A 23,574-nucleotide genomic window follows, 5' to 3' on the forward strand; every position below is an offset into this window, starting at 1 on the left:
AAATCTTGTGAATCGCAAGAATCTGATGATAATAAAGAACTATGTACTGAAATAGAAGAAAATTAATTTATAGATTTCTACATTGTTCCGATCTGGATATTTTTTTTAAATTTATATTTTAGCTATGTAAAATGCAGTATATTTTTATGTTAGGAGTAATCGAGGATTTTTCGAAATTTATATTTTAAAAATTAAAAATTGCATAAGCATTTAGGTATGTTTATAACTAAAGAACAGCGAATTAAAATATAATTGCAATTACTTATATTTATAGCATTGAAACCTTGCGACTCTATTTGCCACACTTATTGCATACACAGGGAATTTTGTAAATCAACACCCTCAAAGCCTGGAGGAGGCAGTTTGTTGTTGTCAAAGATCCTTCATTAATGGCCTATAGAATCCCTTGTATCCATCTTGTTGGGAGGAAACTTTCCTCTGCCGCTTGGTTGGAACAAGCGCAGAAAAGCGGTACACTTGACCCAAGGCCATTGGTGTACATGTACCCTCTGTAACATCTTAAATTTTACAGAATAAAAGCGAGAGAATGCTCAGTCTGGAAGTAGCAGCACCTATTGAGGTTCAAAATTACTTTAAATATAAAACGTTAGAATATTTTTACATAAAATTGAGAAAATCCGCAATTTTTTTTTAGAACCTCAAAGAAGGGGGCCCTAGGGGTACGTGTTAATATTCATGGATTGACTTAAAATTTTGCAAGGATCATTTATTTGTATAATGGAACAAATTGAGGGGGCGTCGCGTAAAATATCTGCAACTTCAAAAATAAGGACCACCCTAATGTATATATATATATATATATATATATATATATATATATAAATATGTGTGCATGTGTGTGTGTTATGCGAATGTGCGAATCTGGACCCCTCCCACCCGAAAAAAATTTCTGGATACGACCTTGATTATGGAAATGGAAAATATTAGTCATGAAAGATTATGCTTTCATCTGATAACAAATAATGGAGTATTAAATAGATTTCAGAAAAATGGAAACAAGTATTAATTTTTTTTAATCCTTCAAGACCTCCGGGTATATTTTTTCAAAACTAAGATTGAAAGTATGTTTAAAGGCATTCTAGTTACTTTAACATCATTCGTATTGTCAGATAAAGTGCATAAGGAATAACTGCAGAGGTGTGAAAAATGTGTATAGTGACTTTTCACTACCAAAGTCCTCAAGCTGTAGAAAAATTTAAAACTTGCATAAAATATTTCAATGTAATGTGTAGGACACGATTTTATTTGTTTCTAACAAATGTGAGTTTATTTTGAGCTCAAGTAAAGGCTCAAATTAAAGTTAAAAATTTGATTTTAAAGTAAAATGTTTGCAAAACATGTTTTATTTTTTCATTTCAAAGAAACGAAAAACACCCTTCTAAATTTTTGAACATAGCAAGAGTAATTTGTTCATACAATATGAAAAAAATATGGTGCAGTTGCTTGTGGCACTCCGGAGATATGAGTTATTGATTATACCAATTGAAAAAACAAAAAATTTGACTTTAGATGAGGATTGGCACCATTTTATTGTTCCCAATCTAAATTTTATTGTTGATACTGAAGGAGGCAATAAATACCTTTAAAATAATGTGTAAACCAGCTCAATCGAATGAAAAACAAATAAATGGGAGAGGGTTTTTTTCCTAAAGTTAAACCAAACATGAGACAACAAAAATCTAAATTTTGAAAAATTTGACACCGCTGAATTTTTCTTCAAAAAATATGAAAAAACCAATTTGAGCGTATCTCATAGCTGTCTATTTGTAAAAAAATAATGAACGAAATCCAAGATGATGATGGCACCAACGACCATTAAATTTGGGAGATTTTGCGTAAAATAAGCCATGAGTTATTACACATTACATACTAGAATTCAAAAAACGAATACTGATGAAAGTTTTTTGGTAGTCACATCACACTAGTTTCTATAGTTTCTTGTTACAAATTATTAAATTGTTCTTTAATTTCTTATGCTAATAAATATAAATCAAGTTGATAAAAGTCTCACCTGTTTGATAAATCATAACTTTTTAAAAAATTTGTTTAAAAAATTTTTGTTTAGCAATGCTGGCTATAGCACAAATTGTTTCAAAAGTTCCAATTTAAACCTGAAATACTTGTACAGTAGATAATTACCTTAGTAATCATGTTTTGTATTTTGAGCAGCTTACTATTTATGCTAAGTTTCACGCAATCAAGTAGTGCAAACATATGCATCACCAAAAAAAAAGATGTGCATCGAATGAAATTTTACTTTGTTTACCTTTTAAACTAATAATCAAAATCACCAAAATTGGGCATATTAGTAAGAATGTACAACGAAAATGTATTTATGTTCCCTATTCTTAAAGTAATGAACTTTTTAAAACACTGTCTCTACAAATAAATATCTGTTAATGAGGTTTTAACATCATGAAAAAATGTTAAAGAAACGTTTGACCTAAAACTGCTTTAATGTGAACAGTTCATTATAGTTTGGAAAATGCTTATCCTGTTATATATTGCACTCTAAAGTTACTTAATTGTTATTTTAAGTTTTTTTTTATTATTTTTTTTATCTGTTCACAGAAAGAAAAAAAATTTCACTTAAACTGCACAACTGTGCATAAAATACACTGCTGCAAGAGCTTAAAGTTTAACTATACTTTCCATGACAATGTCATATAACTGAGCTAACTATAGGCTAAGCTAAAACTATATAAGCTAAAGCTAACTACATATATATATATATATATATATATATATATATATATATATATATATATATATATATATATATATATATATATATATATATATATATATATATATATTCGGTTTTCTGATTTTCTGGCCATGACACAAAATTTTTCCTATTTTCTCGCACATCTGGAGTTTTCCTCAACTTTTAGGCTTTTCAAGTAAATAGTTACATTTGATATTTGAAGATAACAGCAGCGCAAATGAAAACTCATTGATGTCAAAAACTTCATCATGTAAGCAGAAAAGAAGCCTACTTTTTCTCTTGGAATTACTAATGACTTAGCAATTTATCCATTTAAGAAAAACTTACTTAAAAGTTAAAATTTTTGTGCGAATTTTTATTGTATTTTTTGGGTATGTGTTGTACGTGCAGGTGTCTTTTGTGATGGAAAGAACACATCGATTTTGTTACTTCATTCTCTATGCATTCTTCCTATTCACTAATAATGAATCTATTGTTATTATATTAAAATCTGTAGTTTATGGTTTAAAAGAAAAATCCTTACCTCAACTCGGACAGTCAAATTGTATTGCTGAATTCTTTCGTAATCTAGAGGGTAGTTGACTTGAATGTCAGCCCAGGTGTCACCATTCATGTTCCTTTGGTCCAAGTAGAATGTGTCTTTCTTATTTGTTTGCTCAGTACTCCCCTTCATCAAAGTATAAAACACAGTAGGATTGTCTGGGATGCCAGATCTGCAGTAAAAAATTTGTTATATTAAAGTCTGAAATTAGGAAACTTCTTGAAGCGAAAACATTTTTTAAAATTTATTACATACTTTTGCTACATTTGTATAATTATGTATTATTGTTATAATTATTTTTCTGTAATTATCTATTCCTTAGAACAGCTCCAGAAAAACATTGACATAGACTAAAAGTTTCGTTTTTAGCTCCAAAAGCAAAAATTGTAGACATCTTTCAAATGTGTTATCCGACACACTACGCTCATTCGGTCTGCAGTTTTTTGAGCAATCACAATTGCTTATTGCTTTCATTTGACTGTTTTTGGCGTTCCTATGATTTTATTTTCCCACCAGCACCCTCTGCAGCACCACCGTCGACCGACCGCCTCACGATGCTGCTCCTCTAGCGAAGACCGTCTTCAGGTTGCGTCAATATCCTACCCTTACACGCATACATACACGCACGTACACACGCATACATAGACACCTACACATACATACAGATACCTACACATACACACACACACCTACACACAACTACCCACACACTCATACCTGCACACAGACACAAACACACATGCCTACACACACATACACACAAACACACATATCCCCCCACACACATAAACACACACGCCTACATACACACACACACACTCGTGATTGTGAAGAACATAATTTGAATTCAAGAAGTCAAAATTCAAATTAATTTTTTATTTATTTTTTCTCCTTTTCTTTTTTTGAAAGCAAGGAATTAACAGAGGGAAAAACTGAGAACATTGTTAGTACTCTGTTTTGTAATTGTTTTTTTGCTTAAGAACTTTCTATTCTATTATGTGTATCATATTTCATCAACTTAGCATAATTATTATTGTTCATATTTTGGCCATTGATAACTGTAGAAAACACCTGCAAAATTGTAAAGAAATTTCTACTTTTGAGATAGTCAATAATGATATCAACTTGTAATATGTTTTTTATTTAACTAATTCTGACTGTTCATCTCTTAGAAAGTAACTTTAAATATTATTTTGCTGCAAGGTTTTGTTTTTGTTTTATTTAAAAAATAATGAATAAGCAGTTTAGTTTCATTGATCGCATGAAAATTCACACAACTTAGTTTTTAACTGAAAATAACTGACAAAATGAATTTTTCAAACCTTCTAGCACTCAGTTTTTTAAACCTCTCTCTATGCCACTGATGGCTGTGTTGTCAAATGAGGTTGTGAAAAATTACCTTGTGATCATGACATGAATTATAAAAATTAGGAATGAATTTAACATGTATATGCAGGGCCTGATTACTGAATAGGCCAACTTGGCCTAGGGCCCCCCGCTCTTTAGGGGCCCCCAAATTGCTAAAATTGCTTTACCTAACGAAAAAAACGGTAATGTTTGATTACAGGGGCCCCTGAAAAAGGGTTTGGCCTAGGGCCCCTCGACGTCTTAATCGGGTCCTGTGTATATGCAATACATAACCCTCAATTCTTTTACAAAAAGTTTCTGGTTGACAAAGCTCAAAATTTCTTGGCATTATAGAAGAGAATACAGGTGTGAAACTTTTCTGAAGCTTCATCTAATTCCTGATTTATGGAATATATTGAAGTAAATAGAATGTATTTTAATTTACATATGGTAAATTTGCAAAACGCATTAATTGCTCACAAGAAATACAGTTGGCTCTCTATTTAACGACTTTAAGGGACCACAAAAAATTGTCCTTAAGTAGAATGTGTCCTTAAATAGAATGCTTACAAAACTACCGTGAAGCACCTGGACCGTGAAAAGTCGTCTTTAAATAGAGAAAGTCATTAAATAGAGCGTTGTTAAACAGAGAGCTAACTGTATATGAAAGTGATGCCATAAACAAAAGTAAAACAGCAAAGCCTTAGGAAAAAGGTGATTCCAAATGTAGCAAAAATGGTTGGGAAAAGAAGAGTCACTAAACAAAAGAGGTTATAAAGTTTTATCCTACCCCCTCCATCCAAGAGCTAGTGGGTATGTAGACACAATCATTATGCCCAGTAATTACCAAATGAGAGAGAAAACTCCTATCTAGATGCCTTTAATAGTTTTCATGTACTGCGAAAATATTTTGTGGTTTCAATAAACATTTAAAAATAATTTGCCATTATTTGTTGACAAACATCCAAAATGACCAATATTTAAAATGTAATTTAATCACATCCGTCATTGGGGGGGGGGGGGGGTAAGGGGAACATTATCAAACATTACTCTCCCCCTCCCCCCAGCAGCAAAATTAGAAAGTGTTCAAAGAAGTTTTGTTAATATGCAGCCTTTAGAAAGGAGAGTTGAAGGGAATGTGTTTCAGTTGTTTATTAAAGTGGACGATATTGATTGGCTTAATTTTTGCACAGAAAGCAGAACCAAAAGTTATTGAATCTATTTTAATTGCGGGTTTCACATTAACATTATGAAAACTTATTATTTCCATACTATTGTTAATTAGAATAGTTTGCCTGAAAGGATAATTACTTCTGATAAGCAGTTTTAAAAAGGCATTTGATCTTAATTTGGAGTTGATAGACAGTCACAGAGCCTCTTGGTGATTGTGTCTTTTGTATTTGCCTAAATGTTGTATGGCATGTCTACAAAATTTTAGATAGTACATAAAAATATTTGAAAATAATAGTGTATACCAAAATTAGTAATTATGGACATTTAGCTGCCTTCTAAGTCTTTATATGTTATAATTGACATTGTAAACTGGGCGGGAGGGCAAATCACAGTTTTTTTAGTTATATCAAAATACAATTAACTACAAATTTATCTTTCTCCAGTATTAGTTTTTTCCCCATACAAATACACGGACTGGAAAATTTCTACAAACAATTCTTCTTCAAACAATTTAAAATCATATTTTACAATAAGTAGGTATGGTTTAAAATACTCTTAACTCCTATACTATATTAAAGTGCTACTATGTTATTATCGAAGGGTGTCATCAGAGAATCATATCATCAATAACATAAAAAATGTGCTCACAAAGTGGTTAGTTTTTGTTCACTTATCAAATGGACCAATAAAATGAAACATTAATAGTAATTCTAGTGAAACAGGATTTTCAAAAAGGAGTAACTGCATAATTGAATTTGCTCTGAAAACCAAGAACTTACCTAGCTTTTATTGAAGCTACGACTTGGCCAACCATATAATTTTCTTTTATAAAAATAGGGCCATAAACTGGCTGATCCCATATAGGTGGATTGTTTGCACGATCAACAACATCTATAATTACTTCTACTGTAGCTCTGTGTTGAGGCAAGCCTTTGTCTAAAGCTATGGCACGGAGGTGATATTGATCCCTCTATAAAATATCATTAATGTAAATTTGAGCAATGAAAATAAATTTGAGCATAACATGTACAAAATTACAAAAAACAGTTAAAAGATATTTCAAGTATAACATACTTCAATAAAACAGTTGTATTGAAAAGATACATTCCTAACATTTTCACTGATTACATTCAAATATTCTGTAGTAAACTCCAAAAGACAGATTAAAATTTGTGTGTACCTTTTTGTCAGACTAGGCATTAAAATTATTGCAATTGCTACTTGTAATTCTATATCAGTAAAAACTTTTATGTATGTCTGTTATTAAAACACACATGGAGTTATAAATAATTATGCTATTTAAAACTTATTCTTAGTTCATTTGACAAACAGTTCAGAAATGTTAACTAGTTACATAATGATTTTAAGTTGTTTCTCATCTTTTTGACCAAAAATTATCATTGAACACTTTACCTTTTTCTCAAAAAAGACATGAAGCACTTAGAAGCAATGAGGTGTAAATGCCAAGATTAAATATTTGGAGGTAACAATTTATTGGTAGGCAAAACTCTCATTTGTTTTATGGCGAGAGATCATACTAGTAGCCCTGGTAGGGGCATACAGCATGATTTAGGAAAATATTACAATGAAAGCTTGCTTAAGGTTTGATCTATTCATCCTGTGTTTTACTCAATCTTAAAAAAGTGTACTTACATCCCTTTTCTTTGTACTGCCTCATACTAATTTATTGAAAAGGGTTCAAAGGAGGATCACTAGTTTAGTAAATAAACATGCGGATTTAGATTATGAATTCAGGTTTTAAAGGCTTCTGTTAATGCCTCTGCATGTGTCCCCAAGTGATAAGGAGCAACGCTTGAGGTCTTGACTCTTGGCTTTGCCAAGCAAGCCTAAAGCCCCCATTGTCAGAGAGGAGCGTGGGAAACCATCCCTTGTCAGATGTGCTTCGAACATTGCTAGCGGATGCAACCATAGGGCTCTCGCTCCCAATCCTTTGCAAGGATACAAACGTATCCTATTCTTATATTACTATGCTTATACCTAATTGTAAATAAATTGCATTGTTTGTTTTACCAACGACTCATCAATGCAGTCATCAAATCTCACCATACAGTCCACTACTGGAAAATTAGTTTTCCCCCGAAGCCATGCGGCTTCAGCTTCATATGAATAGTCTTAAGCAATGAGGGTCACAATCCAGTTGTTTAAACTTATTAAAATGGAAATGTGGATAGAATTGAAATTGTTTACCACAAACAGCTGTTATTTGCAATGAGGTGGATAAATTTGAGAAGACTTGATCTTCATTGATGTTTGATAATTGAATGAGCCAATGTAGCTAGGCTCAAAACCTGTTACTGATTACTTTTATATTTAAATGAAAATTTCTGCCAAAGCATTGGTTCATGAATTTTTAAAAGTGGGTTCCTAGCCAAGGTGGGCTGGATGAAACAGTAGGATTTGAGAAGATTAAAAATATAATGTTGGCTTGATTTTATACATGCTGAAAATTCTCTTTGGAAAAAGAGATAAGAAATGTGAAAGGAAAGTTCAGTTCTACTTAACTAGAGTTGCACTTTCAAGGGCTTTTACTCCAAGTATTGTAAATAGCATACTTTAGTCAATTTTGTAAGAAGATTTACTATGACTGAGAGATAGTTTGTCTTGTATATCCTGGGTCATAGCTAGATCAGACTGTTACAAATTGTCTCATAAATGTTGCTATGTTAGCTATATATCTGCAGTTGATGTATACTTCATACTAATGCAGTTTTCTAAATCCATTTTTCACACCACCATCACATCCGACCAATATTATTAATCCTAGTTCCTATATTCATGGCAGAATGTTATAAAATAACCATGTTAAGCTATGTACTAGTCTTTTCTTGATCATTGTATTAGAAACCAGACTTTTATTGTTTTGATTTTTATTTTATGATGATGAATAAACAAATATATTAGTAGTTATAAAAGTAAGTATATATATATATATATATATATATATATATGTATACACAGTAGAACCCAGACTTTATGTTTTCCTTCGGACTAGTGACCAAATGGGGAAATATAAAAACGGTTAGTGGGGGGGGGGGGGTAAAAAAAACAGGATATTGTTTCAAAATGGACACTTTCCCCGGAAGTCCCTGAACGAGATGGGAAGAAATCTGTAATATTTACTTGCTTTTACATGCAATATCCTTTATAACATGATCTGTACTGGCTTTTTTTTTTTACAAATTTGCTTCTTTGTACTCATTCAAACATTGCTTTAGAGTTTTTATACTTTCACAATGAAGCCAATAAGAAGGAACATAAAGAATGCCGAAGCAGCTTCAAACAGCCAAGAACCAAATTTACCACAAAAAGGAAACTTAGGAAATGTTTCTGTGAGGCTCGTACAGGAAATATGAGCTTCATCTGCCTTCAGACGCATTAAGAGGATTTTTTGTGAAAAGTTAACGTATAATCCGAAATGTTTTATCCTTACCAGTCTGCAATTTTCACAGACCAGCAGAAAATTAAATTGGAGACAGGATAATTCATAAAACGAACAATGAAAAATCAGGGTTACACTGTATGCTGTTCAGTTTTGGTCTCCTTATCTTAAGAAAGACATTAATGTATTGGAAAGGGTTCAAAGGCGGGCTACAAGGCTAATAAGTGGACTTTCCCACTTAGATTATGATTCCAGGCTTAGAAGGCTAAAAATGTACAGTCTTGAGCAAAGAAGAGACTGAGGGGACATGATTCAGCTGTTTAAATTTATTAAAACCAAAGATGTTACGGGGCTAAAGTTTAGCACTGAAAACAGGACAAGGGGTCATTGTTTTAAGCTATTTAAATCTCAGGCTAACATGGATATTAGGAAAAATTATTATTTTAGCAGGGTAGTGGAACCTTGGAACAGCTTACCGGAAGAGGTGGTAATGAGCAAAGGAGTAGACAGTTTTAAGAGAGCCATTGATCTTCACTGGGGATTGTAAATTGACTAGGACCAGTCTAGCTGGGCCCAGAGCCTGTTGCTGGTCGACACTTTTGTATTTGTATTGTATTTGTATATTTTTATATCATGGTAATAAACAATTAAAAAAGCACAAAAGAAAGTAAACCAACTTTTTTTCACTTATACATAATTATGCATTTGTGAGGTAAGATATATGCTCCATTTAAACATCTTCCTTTTTTTTTCAATTATAAAACACAATTGTGTGTCCCCTGAACTTACATCTAATGCTTTCTTTAAACTAATCCATCCAGAATCGGGATTTATTTCAAAATAGTCCAGATCTGTTGGATCATAAGGAGCAGTAAGGTTGTAAACTATAGCACCATTGTTATCAGCATCTTCGTCTGATGCTGACACTCTCAAAATGTTCGTTCCTTTTGGCGTATCTTGCTTCACGTTTTCTCTATATTCCTGCCGATCAAACAGGGGTGGATTGTCATTGATGTCTGTTATTTCTACTTTGAATGAACAAACTCCTTCTAGGGGTGGATTGCCTCGATCAGTCGCTTTGACTGTCACACTTACAAAACGTCCATCATCTCCTTCTCTGTCAAAAACCTGGAAAACAAAACATATTTAGCCAAAGGTTATTTTTATGCATCGTTTATATACGTAATAAATTAATATATATTCCTATCTGTATATGTGTACCATGTATCTATAAAATCCTTGTATCTATAAAAGTGCAAGGATAATTTCAGTGCTGTAGTTGGAAAAAAATATTCAGGGGAACTCACCTTAGGGTTCAGGGGAATGCACCAAGAAAAAACCTGGTTTGAAACCAATTTACCGTGCATTGTTACCCCTTTGCATTATGTTTACCAATAAAAAAAATTGAGGGAAGCCATTCCCCTGTGTTTCTCCCCACCCTAACTACAGCACTAGGTACTACTAGACTTGTAAGGGGACTTTCAGATTTATATTATGATATCAGACTTAATAGTTTTAATATGTATAGCCTGGAGCAAAAGAGAGTCAGAAAGAACATGATTCAGTTGTTTAAATTTATCAAAATGAAAGATGTTTACTGGATAAATTTTTGCACTGAAAGTAAGATGAAGAGTCATTGTTTTAAGCTATTCAAATCTCAGGCTAACCTTTAAATTAGGAAAAATAGCTTCTTTAGTAGGGTTGTGAGCACTTGGAACAGCTTACCAGAAGAGGAGTTAATGAGTAAGGGGGTGGATAGCTTTAAGAGGGCCATTGATCTTCATTGGGTCTTATAAACTGACTAGGATCTGCCTAGCTGGACCCAGAGCCTGTTGCTGGTTGTCATATTTGTATTAGTATCTTGCGAATTTTGTATTCATTTTTAAAAAATGAAAGCTTCAAATTGTCTTTTCCTGCAGAGATACGTTTTTTAATTTAATTAAGTTATTACTGAAAGATTTTTTTGTGGAAAAATGACAATTCTCTTTTTATTTTACAAAAAAATGCTTTGAAAGACAACATATTATTTTTACTTTTACTGAATTACTGTATTCAATAGTATCATTTTTGGTCATTAACCCATTCATGCCGGTTGGTACAAAAATATACCAACCGGGAAAAAAATTATAATATATAGACATAAAATAAATAAATACTAATAAAATTATCACAGTTTATTGTTTTTTTCGAAACCGGCATTAATGGGTTAAGGATTACCACAGCTGCAGAGAACTTTGTACAGCTCTAGTTTTAAGTCTCGATTTTAAATCCAGGTATGTTTAGGAAAAATTTAAATTCAGTTTTCTATGTTTAATTGTTGTATGAATACATTTCTAAAAGCTTTTGCATGTTTTTTTTTTTTTTTTTTTTTTTTTTGTAGAATTAAAATTTCTTTCACAATATCATTTAAATTTTGTGGAAGATCATCAATATACAGTAGAGCGCCGATTATCCGAACACGTCGGGACCGACCCTAGTTCGGATAAGCAAAAGTTCGGATAATTGGACAGACAATTTAAAGGATATCCCTATCTATACAAAAACCTTCACACTTTATCCAGGCTTAGGACTGGCAACACTGTTAGTGCTGGCGTGTTTAAAAATGTTTTTTTTTGTCTTTTTTTTCATTTTTTAAACTTTTTTTGTCTTTTTTTTTCATTTTTTAAACTTTTTTTTGTCTTTTTTTCATTTTTTAAACTTTTTTTTGTCTTTTTTTCATTTTTTAAACTTTTTTTTGTCTTTTTTAAAAAAGATTATAATTTAAGTAAAAAAGCTTTTGATTTTTTCTTGCTTCAAAGAAGACATTCTTTTCAATGCTGCCATATCTCTAATGCTTCTTAAATGCATTGCTTGAATAGGATCAGCGTCTTTCTGCCTTTCGAGCCATTTCATAGCTTTTTCCAAGCATTCAAAGGCTTCGCTATGTGATGGACCTGGGTCATTTTCAGAGCATTCATTTTCAATTTCATTTTTATTTTCTTCATTTTCGCCTTCAATCTCAGCCACAATCTCATTGTCATTTAAAATCTGATATCCAGGGTCTTGCATGTCCCAATTTAGCCACTCATTAATTTCTTTTTCCTCATAATTTAGGATTCTTCCCATCTCTTTTATAGTTTTACACTCCTCATTTTCCTTATCAGATGCTTCTGCTCCAGTATCAATTTTTTCCCTGTTTAAAATTTTATTCCAGGCATTTTTTAACGTTGATGATTTTACAAGCTTCCAGGAATCGGCAGCCATAATGCAACAATCTTTTAAATTAATGTTTTTGGCATTCTGGGAATCAGGCTCTTCAGTGTCTTCTGATAGAAGCATCTTTCTCAACATTTGCTTTCTATAAAAGCGCTTAAATGTCTCTATTACACTCTGATCCATGGGTTGTATCAGTGATGTAACATTAGGTGGCAAAAACTACTCGGAACTTCCCATTTTCCCGTTCAAGGGTATCTGCACACGGATGTGAAGGTGCACTATCAAGAAGTAGGAGTACTCTGCCCTCTTTCTCTTTAGAAAAGAAAAAAGATAGATAACAGGGTGAAAAAAAGAGTACGTACGTAATTGAAAGCTTGGTTGGAAGGGACAGGAAAAAAAATTAGGTTTTGGATGAAAAATATGCCGTTCGCATAAAGTTCAGAAAAAAATTTTAAAAGGCGAAAAACACGGTTCGGATAATTGGAAGTTCGGTTAAAAAATTTTAAAAGGCGAAAAACACGGTTCGGATAATTGGAAGTTCGGTTAATTGGAGTTCGGATAATCGGCGCTCTACTGTATGGGTATTTTTCGGTTAGTAAGTCTTCTGATATGGTACTATGTGCACTGTTGTTTAAAAGTTTCTTTAAGTTTTGATTTTCAATAGAAAAATATATTTAGAAGTAGATATTTTGAAAATCATAGAAGCCGGCAGTGGTGCAGCCACAAGGTAAGTTTTGGGGTAACCTACTGATACTAATTTTAAGAGATTTGTTTATTGCATAATAATCAAATGTGTTTTTATGTTTGCCAATTACTTTATTTATTGAATTCTAGGAAATATGCAGTTTGTGTGTATATCTGTATTACAGATACATTATATACACGTCATTTGTGTGTGTATGTGTGATTGAGATTCCTTTTTGGACTCTTACCTTATTTGTTCGAATATCACCAGTAACTTCATCAACTATGAATTTTGTCCCTTTTTGATTAGGTTGTTGAACTATGGAATATCTCACTTGTCCATTATGCCCTTTGTCATTATCAACTGCTTTCACCTGAAATTTAAATTTTTTAGTCTTACAGAAGCATTTGGCTGTACATAGGTTTCTAAAATGAGCTATTAGTATGTTAAATACAAGTCAAATCAGAATAAAGTATTTTGTTAGAGACTGTCTTGTACAGATATTATCAATCAATGATTTTGTGTTTTATAGTTACTATTAATACCTGGATAAAATAAAGTTTTATTATTTTAGTTGATGTATTTCGTTTCATTTCAAATCACAAGCGGAAAATGTTTGATTAGAATCAATGAATTAATAAAAGAACTTTACTGAAATTGCAGCTTAATGTACTCTAGTTTTACAGCAATAATTGCTTAAAATTACCAGTGAAGTTTCGTTTGACTGCTTTTTTTTTCTTTTTTCAATATGATTTAAATTTCATCAAAATTATTCATTTATTTTCTACATTTTTGCACAAATGCAGAATTTTTACCATCTTGCTTTTAAAATACAGAAACAACTAATAAATATAAAGCTTTCTAATTCCGTTGAAACATTTTAATTTAAAAATTTTAGTGACTGGAAATAACCATTTGTAACAAACATTAACGCCCTGAATAAGTGTTAAATTTTTGCCTATGCAACTGAAATCTAATTTTCATGTTTCAAAAGAATCACCATAAATTTTACATATTGTACTTTTAACCATTATTTTTTCATTCAAAGAAAAACTATATTTACTTTAATGACTTGGGTCCCACTAGGAGCACCTTCTTCAACCTGAGGAGCGTAAGTATTGCATTCTTCAAAAATTGGTTTATTGTCATTCACATCAGTGATGAAGACTACCACCAGAGCTGTGCTGGTGTGAGTTGTCAAGGCACCATTTTTGCAACAAGCACCATCATCACGGGCCGTTACGTTAAGCTCATATTTGTCTTTGTCGAGTTGGATGTGACCACTGATTAGTCGGATCACACCTGCAAATAGAATAGTGGTTAGCGTCACTTCATAACCCAGCAGCAGAATTTCCTTTTGCAGTCTGTGGCGCACAGGGTGGCGACAGATCAGGGAAATATCAGGGAATTTTGAAAAATAACAAAAATATCAGGGAAAATTGATTTTATGAAGAAAAAAATTTTTTTTTGCTTTACAAAATTGAGTACTCTAATTCTCTACGCATTTTCTGCCAATTATCTGTTTCAAAAAAAAAAGTAAAATTAATGAGGTGCGATTATACACTGCCGCTCATTAGTGCATCTTTTTTCCTCAAAGTATCCTCGTCAAAGTATTGAATCTTACTTATTAACCACAGGATGAACTTCCTAAGATTGCTTCTGTGTCTGTTAGGTTGTTTATTTTACCTAGCTTAAAATTTCCTTTTATGCTTTCAATGCTACGTAAAATAAACAACCATATAGGCAAAGAGGAAGCCTTCATTAATGCCTTAGCTCCTGTGCCTTTATTCCATCGTCTCAAAGTAATTAGCGTATTGTAATCAAGATTTCAAGAAGATATCTATGGTTTTTGAATTAATACTATAAAAGCTTAAAAGTTATTACTTCTTCGCGTTTTTAATTTAATTGCTAAATTTGAACTTTCAATTAAAAAAAATTGTTTTTTGCCGTTATACTATTTGTTGTCACCAGATTATAAAGGTTTTCTTTTCTTCAGACTTAAGTGATTCTTTAATTTTATAACCAAGTTGTATTCTTCTTTTATATATTTTGAAATTAACTAATTGCTTTTTTTTTTCTTTTTCTTGCGTTTCAAAGTTGTTTGTTACAAAAGCAATCTAAGATTTTTTTTCGTTACATACTGAAATCATTTGAAATAGAGTTAACTTGTGTACTTAAGTAAATATCTTTATTTTTTTTTTATTGTTAAAATGCTGTATTCATTCATTAAAACTTATGTTCTTGATTAGAGATAAGCTCCCTATGTGAATGGATGTCAAATGATTTCATCTGTTTTGCATAAATATGTCAATTAGTTATATAAGAATAACTACATTACTTCTATTCTTTCACTATTACTTGTTATTCTTGCAACAATTATTGTACTGTTTGAAAACTTAGTTCAAAGTAATTTCAATTACTTTTTAGTTCTATCATAAATACACATATGTTTTAAGAGTAATTTTAATATTTCTTAAAATTCTTATGCTAAGTTTTTTTTTACTATTTTTTTTTTAAATTTTCTATGATCTTTCCATGTATAGAAAAATCTAATATACTGTTTTGTAGGTCTCCCTCCCCCCCAAAAAAAATTGACTTAATATGTTTTTTTTAACCATTTTATTAAAAAAGTAGCATCTTTTTAAAATATATCTTTAGTTCAACAACTTTACACAACTTAAAGCGTTTAAAATACTGCATTTTATACAAACATGTAGTGGATTTCAAGTAGAGCCAAGAAAGAAAACCATTATCATTGGTAACGTAAATCAGGGAAATTTGGTGAACTTAATCAGAGAAAAGTTAGGGTACTTTTTTTCGCAGTTCCTGTCGCCACCCTGGCGCAGATAAAAACCTCAAAAACAGTCTACAAAATGAACCTACATTATATTGATTGTAAAATCTTCACTATTACCTAAAAAATTTACTTGAAGAATTAAAGAAAGTATCTTGATAAATTAGTACCGAGAAATAATTACATGCTGGACTTAAAACTTACAAGTACTAATTACCTGTGAATTGTATCCCGAAAAATATGTACAAAACCTTCACTCGCTAAAGTGCAAGATTATCTTACCTTTAAAAGTTTTAGGTTCTGCAGACTTTCTCAAAAACAATCATAAGAGCATAAAAATATTGCAAAGATTTATTTGGGTAATGAATTTTATTCTCTGAAAATTAATATAGAATTCTGAAAAATCTATGTTAATGACTAACAGTATATATGTATGTATGTGTTCCTCTTTTATTTAAGGTTTTCAATAAATTTTTGCAGCTACATTATACCTAGGAGGTTCGCTTCATATAAAAGTAAATGCATATTTTTAAAAAGGGCGCTTATGATGAAACTCAAAAATTGTCAGGTGTTATGGAACAAGTAGGATTAAAGTCCATTGCTGATACGAGAGATCACAGGCCGTAATTAGTTTTCCAAATCTTTGCAAACGAATTTAATTTGAATAAATTTTTTGACATTCTCCATACAGTGTCCCCCGCTTATATGAAATGTTTGTTCTAAACAGTTTTGATTTCATAAAGTGGCTAATTCAATAAAGTTAGATTTTGTTCTGTTTTTGACGATTTCAGTAAACCATTGATTCAATTATCCGGCATAAACTGTATATTCAAAAGGGTTATTGAATTTTGTTTCTTTAAACAAATTCACACTGATTTTATTCATCAAGCCTGAAATTGCTTAACTGTTTGAAACGATGCTTCTATAATGAAGTAGTAAATATAATAATATACAATACTTGAGAGTTTGGAAGTACCAGACTTATATCAATAGCTCTTCCGGATCTCGGGTTTTAAAGTCAGTCTCAAAGTTTTATCCCCTGTGTTTTGAATAAACTCCTGCAAACAGTAGTACATTTTCTGTTTCTTATTTCTGCTTTTCAAAAATCAAAATAAGATGACGTGAGCACTATTGTATACCAGCTGCTGTGCTTTAAAACTTTAACAGCTACTATGTGAAAAAACTTTCATGGTAGAGCTAACTTTAATTTGCTTTTGAGATAACATTTAAAGTCAGCTCAAAACTCTAAAAAATTTCTTTGCATGTGAAATCTTAACAATTCGTTCAAATGTAAGTGCTGATTCGAAAATTTATATTGTTAAAAAAAAGTACGGCTCTTGAAATTTAAAACAGCTAACATAATCTTTATGTACCGAAACAAGTTATGTAAAACTAATGTAATTAAAATTTTCATATGCATTTTGCTTAATAAAAGTTACAGAAGTATACACAGAGAATATTATATGTGACTTTTAAAACCCCTTTCTTTTACTGTATTTTTTTTTTTTTTTTCATTATTAATCATGTCCATACATCAGTTTGCAATTCATTTGTGTTACTATTATGACAGCAGCTACGGCAGGTGTTTAAGCATCAACTGTTTGAGGCACTGCCGCTTCGTTTGAGGCTATCAGTTTTTGTTTTTTTAATTTTGTTCAGAAAATTTTTGAAGCAACTCTCAATTGGCTGAAAAAAAATTTCTTTACACATGAGGGCCCGACCCTCCTTTCCTTTCGACCCCAGAAGAAACCAGCTTTCCACCGCATTCCGGGTATTTGCGGGGTATATGTGGATTTTTTCTCCTCCTGCTCGCTTCTGGGAGGAAAGCGGAATTTTACCCAGAATGCATTACGCGAAACAAGTTCGTCTTTTAGCCGCTACAGATGCTGGGTAAAAACCGCTTTCTGTGGCATAATGGGAAACCTCTTTTTAAATTGGAAACGGGCAATTTTTCAATCGGTTTTTTGTGGAGCCAGAGCGGGGATTTACAGGGTCGAAAATTGTTTTGTGATCGTGGCTATAGTGGCCTCAAAAGGGTTAACTGGTGTTAAAAATATGAAAAAGTAAGGTGCTCAGTCAACTCCTAACGGCTCCAAATCTCACCTGTCCTTTCTTCTATTTGAAACATCCCAGACACTGTTCCTCCTCCAACAAATCCAAAATAAATATTGTCTCCATCCTTGTCACTAGCCACCACAGTGGTGACCAACGTGTTGGGCCCTGCGTTTTCATCCACATTTGGCGTGTACACATCCTGGCTGAACTTGGGAGGTTCGTCGTTTTTGTTTTCTGTGTAGATCCGGACCGTCGCTGTGCCCGTCAGTGGCGGATCTCCGCGATCTGTCGCACGAACGGTGAGCACGTAAGTGTTGTTTATGTCAGCATCCAGTCTTTTGTTGGAGTAGATGATACCCTTGTTGTCGATGGTGAAGTCATCTTTGTCAAGGGAATATTCAATTTCTGCATTTTTGTTTTGATCCATATCACTTGCAGATACTGTTGTGAGAGAAGAAAAAGTAACATGTTAGCAAAAAAGTTGTCATTTTTTTTTTAATCCAAAAAGTACACGTCTCAGAAAAAAAAATCGACCAATACAACAAATGTTTGCTAATCGATGCTATAAATACAAATCAAAAGCTTATCTTTGATCGATAGTTATAATAAAAAAAATGCGTTGAAATTGCACAAAAAGATATTAAATTCCAGATTCATGTGTCAGTTACAAGGAACTAACTCCTTTCTCAATGAAAAAAAAAAGACTCATTTTTTATAAAGGTAATGGTGTTCTCTGTAACCCAGAAACACGTGTCTGAAATTCTAATTGATATTATCTTGGTAACAATTTGCTTCACATTTCCAAAATTTCCACAAAATGTTAAGTAATTTTATGCTTGTTAAAGTATATATTTATGTATAGTTTAACATCGATGGGGACTGATTGCAGCACACACTGTAAAAACAATTCATAAACATTTCTGAAAAATAATGGGCAGCAGATGTGCCCAATTTCTGCAAGTAACCTATCTTGCGAAAACCAGAAGCGTTTCTCACTAAAATTCATTAACCTTCCTGAAATTGTGAAAGAATACAGTAATCTCCCAGGTTAAAGCCAGTCGTTTCTTTGGAACCTTCAAAGAAAACTTAGGTTGGTTTAATGTAAAGCTCCAAAAGGATTTTTGCAATCATGGGCAAAGCTAAGACAGAATTGCAAGCAAGTACTATCAATCTAACTCGCCTGTAATTCTTACCAAGCTACAGAATCCAGAGATTTATTCGCTCTCGTTGGGTGCTAAGTCAATCTGCAGGTGATCACGCTGAAGCCGATACACTAATTAAATACGCTCAGTTAATCTTTATACTAGTAGCTGAAAATATTTTTCACAACAGTGAGAAGTCTGCATTTGTGCAACTTGTAGCAATTAAGAAAACTTTTTGTCAAAGATGCTTGATATTTTCAAGAAGTGGATAAAAACTGCCTCATTTTTGTTTACATAATTAAACCCAACAAATTCAAATAATAGTTGTGTTAAATGCCATTTGGTACTGCCCTTGGAAGAAACTTCGTTTCCTTGTTGAAAATGTCAATTATTTTATTTTTAATTTGTTAGTGCTGCACTAGATTCTAGGATTGTTGGAATGGACCCATGAGCGAAAAGTAGCAGATTTTATTTTATAGTTTACTAGCAAAAATACCCGGCGTTGCCTGGGTTAGCAATAATTATGAGAAACAATCGTTACTTGCATTTGTTTTCTTTTTTAAGTGAAAGAACTTAAAACACACCTTTTTGACGTGATTTAAAATCTAGCTTCTTCCTTACTCATAAAACTAAAGTAGCAGTAAGTAAAAAGAGCAAAATAGTATTCATTTAGAAACGAAAACACAAAGTTTAAGCGTATACAAATTTGAAGAATTTCCAAAATATGAAATTAAACTTTACATGTTTAAAAAGATTTATCAGTTAATACTTATTTTTTTTTTTTTTACATGGAGTCTTACCTTCTCTGTATGTCTATTGAAGAACGAACTGTTCAAAAAAATGTAGCCGCGCGCCCGTGATCCCCTTAAACTTGCCTTAGTTATTTTGGAAAATTTCAATTATTGTGGGTTGTTGGTGTGATTTAAAATGTTACCGAATTTGCGGGAATCGTTTTGGGATACCTTGGATAATGCACCCCTCCTTACTTTGTAAAACGGTATGTTACAAATTTTTGTTCAAGAGATATTGTCGCCATATGCTAAGATAATTTTGGTCACCATAAAATGGCGCTAAACAATTTCACCCGAAATTTTTCCAAAATAAGTAGTAAAACTTGGCGATGGTTTGAATTTGTGCACAAAGTCACATTAATGGAAGTTTTTGTGCTGTTTATGGATTTGCCTAATTTAGTTGCTGGATTATTTTACAGTAAAAAAAGTTTTTAAAGATTCTTTGATTGGCGATATTTTGTTTACAAGGTGAAAGCTAACAAACATTATTACGTAGTCTTTGACTTCAAAAACCGCGACAGTTGAAAAAACTGCCAAATGCATCCTCTACTGAAATCTTTCTGCATAAATTTTGGCGAGGTTTCTGCAGTCAGATTGGATAATGATTAAAAAATCTAATCAGCACAAATAATTAAAAAAAAAACCCATTAATTACACTAAAGTTCCGTTTAAATGGAAAATAATCAACCAAATCTAGTTATTATTAGCCAACCTTGGGGGAAAAAAACGTTACTTTAAGATTTGTTTTGAGAAAAGCCTCAAACAGTCAGACGAAACACAAAAACATTCAACAATTCTAACTATGAACTGGGAGTTGAGATGATACACTAAATAATGAATTGGGTTGAGGAAAGCCTTCGAACATGGAACAAAAAAAGCCCATAACTCGTTTTTCATACAACTTAGAACTTTCTAACAGATGCCATCTTCAGCAGAATAATAAGCGCTTTCGATGGACGCATAATTTTAATACGTGCACGTATTTTTTCATCGTCATATTGGGGCATTTATGCGAAAATTTGGACAAATTAGAATAAAAAAGGAACTATCAATCGGATTTTTTTCGAACTGGTCTACAAACCTCCCCAGTACCAAAAAGAACAAACTGAAAGTTTCAGCCAAATCTGCCGGGTAGTTTCTGAGATCTTAGGGAACAAATTTACCAAAGTCCATTTTTATATATATAGATTTATTTATTTTGCTCTTTCTCTCTTAAATTGCAATTTTCTATAAACACTTTGAAGCACTCAGAACCACGTATAACTTTTATTTTACCAAATAGATTTATTTTATCAATAGAACTACATTGTAAATTTTTATATTTTTTACGAATTTTCAGGTTTGAAGCTAAAAACGTACTGTTCACTCATAACCGAGTTTTCTTTTTCTGCAGAACTGGAATTAAAAAAAAAAATCTTTCTACATTCCTAATGAATTTGCATTAGTAGTTAATAGAGGATGGGTTTTTTTTTTTTTTTTTTCATGTATCAGGAAACAGTTACGATAGCTTGTGTATTTGGTTTATTCACTTGGTTGTAGATATTTTGAAGGGTTTTGCTTCTCCCTTCATTTTACGCTCATTTTTCCAACGAGGTGATGCCCATCGTATCATTTAAAATTAGGTCTACATTTGAAATAAATAAAACATACTATCGAAAAGTAACATGTTTTCAGTGACTAAAACTCATTTTTGTGATATGCGAAGTTCAAGTAAAGGAAACAATGTTTTAAAAGATTTTATAATATACTACTGGATTACATTTTTAGACAAGAAAAATGAGTTGTTTTACTGAAGAATTGTAAGAAAAACAATTTTCATCACTGATTCTTAATTCTTGGCCCTCAAGTTTTCTCTATCAATTTGATTTTTCTCATTTGTTGCTCACATTTGGCAAAGTCATTACTTGAATGCTTGCAAATGAATTTGCGAAACAAGTTCTGCTGTACAATTGCAATGATACTTTAAGAAAACGTTGTGTTTGTATTCCTATGAACTCGTTGAATATTTGATTGCACAACCTATCTTGTTTCTTTCATTCAAATAATATCTAAAGGAATTTCAAAGGAGGAAAACAAATTTTTTGTTTTGAAGAAAAACGTAGTTGGATTCGCCTTTAACTTTTTGAAACAATATTAAATATTCAATTTTTTTTTCCACATTTTATATTTATTTATTTTAAAAATCTTAACTTCCATAGGAAAAAAGTCTCTTCTAAATTATTTTATTTAGTGAACCTGGTAACCAGAAATAATAAGGAGATTTCATTGAAGCGGGAAAAGTCTTGAGAGTTAAAAAAAAGTCTGAAAGCTTAATTTTGCATATGTGATGATGAGATTCTTGAACTTTGTAGGAAAGACTGGGTTCAGTTGAAACAGAATACAATTGACAGTTCAAACAGTTTTAATATTGAAGAGGGTGCGAGGCCTTAGTGTGCTGGTTATTATTATTATTTTTTTTTTTTAATTTTGTCATGAAACTGACTTTTTTTTTAACACATTCAAGCCTTGCATAATAATGGCACATAAAATATTAGGGGAAATTGAAGAGCTTCAAAGAGAATATGAGTTGGATATCGATGATACTATAAGTCGGAATCGATTGAGTGAAAGTGAAACAAAATATAATTAATATACCTTGTAAAATGGAAGTTCCAACTGCTACATCTTCATCAACGTTGTGAGCTTGGTAATCCGGGAGTTCAAATCTTGGAGCATTATCATTGACGTCTGTTACTTTGATTGTCAACTAAAGGAGAAAATAAAAATATCATTATAGAAAATTACTGTGTCGACTTACTCCATTAAATGACCACTTGAGCAGATGACCAACACTTTATGGAATAGAGTTTCCCCCCATTGATTCAATGCTAACATGTTCTCTATTAAAGGGCCATAGTTCTCTTTTCCAACTGTTCCTTAATTTTTTGGGTCAGATATAATGCGTCGCGTTTTTCAGTTAGCAACCCTTAAATCTGTTCATTTTTCTTTCCAAAACCAGCGTTATTACTGTTAATATACTGAGTGGCCGTTAGCAGGGTTCATGTTCTCACACTTCTTAAAAATCCTTAAATTCCTTCATTTTCAGTAAGTTACAACCTATAGCCGTGGCTAAGGCAGAAATACATCGCCAGCTCAGTCAATTCCAGCCGAGGACTGCAGTAAAGGACTGCAGTCCTGCTGGAATTGACTGAGCTGGCGATGCCCTTCATTTTTGTGTTTAAAATTTCGGGCGTTTAAACTTATTGCATTTCTGCTATTGATAATGTATTCGGTTCTTTTCTGCAGATATGTCTTTTACATTCTTTTAAATGATTATCCACTTAAAAAATCAACTTAAAATGTCATATTTTTGAATGATTTTGTAATAATGTTGTGAAATTAACAGCTCACATGGTTAGTAGAGAAAACAACTGTGCTACTACTGAACTCAGTTATTTTTGCAGATTTATATTATAGAACAGTATTTTACTTCTGTGCGGTTGGTTCCCACGGCCTTAAATTTTGTAATAGACTAAGAGGCCCTTGATGCTTAAAAATTTAATGATGCGGGTTATTTGGTCGTTTTATTATTGTTATTTTATTTTATTTTTTCGCTCCTGTATTTTCATTTTTTAGAGGGAATTGGATTTTATTTTTTTTAAATGTTCACTCAGCTAAGTTCAAAAGTTAATGTTTCAGGTTTATTTTTAGTTTCATTAAAGC

The 23,574-nt window shown here is 32.0% G+C and overlaps 1 protein-coding gene across 1 annotated transcript in view; it reads right to left on the reverse strand.

Annotated features, from left to right (window-relative positions):
* Positions 1–23,574, reverse strand: part of LOC129218889 (neural-cadherin-like) — a 539,341-nt gene that overhangs the window by 504,771 nt on the left and 10,996 nt on the right. The window contains exons 5-11 of the mRNA XM_054853212.1: positions 22,507–22,618; positions 17,988–18,380; positions 14,154–14,392; positions 13,338–13,463; positions 10,000–10,338; positions 6,590–6,780; positions 3,273–3,462 (exon numbers count right to left, since the gene is read on the reverse strand). Coding sequence (XP_054709187.1) covers positions 3,273–3,462; positions 6,590–6,780; positions 10,000–10,338; positions 13,338–13,463; positions 14,154–14,392; positions 17,988–18,380; positions 22,507–22,618 — 1,590 coding nt within the window. The remainder of the gene's footprint in view (positions 1–3,272; positions 3,463–6,589; positions 6,781–9,999; positions 10,339–13,337; positions 13,464–14,153; positions 14,393–17,987; positions 18,381–22,506; positions 22,619–23,574) is intronic.

Source organism: Uloborus diversus, chromosome 1 (genome assembly GCF_026930045.1).
Source record: "Uloborus diversus isolate 005 chromosome 1, Udiv.v.3.1, whole genome shotgun sequence".
In the NCBI taxonomy this organism is placed as follows: domain Eukaryota; kingdom Metazoa; phylum Arthropoda; class Arachnida; order Araneae; family Uloboridae; genus Uloborus; species Uloborus diversus.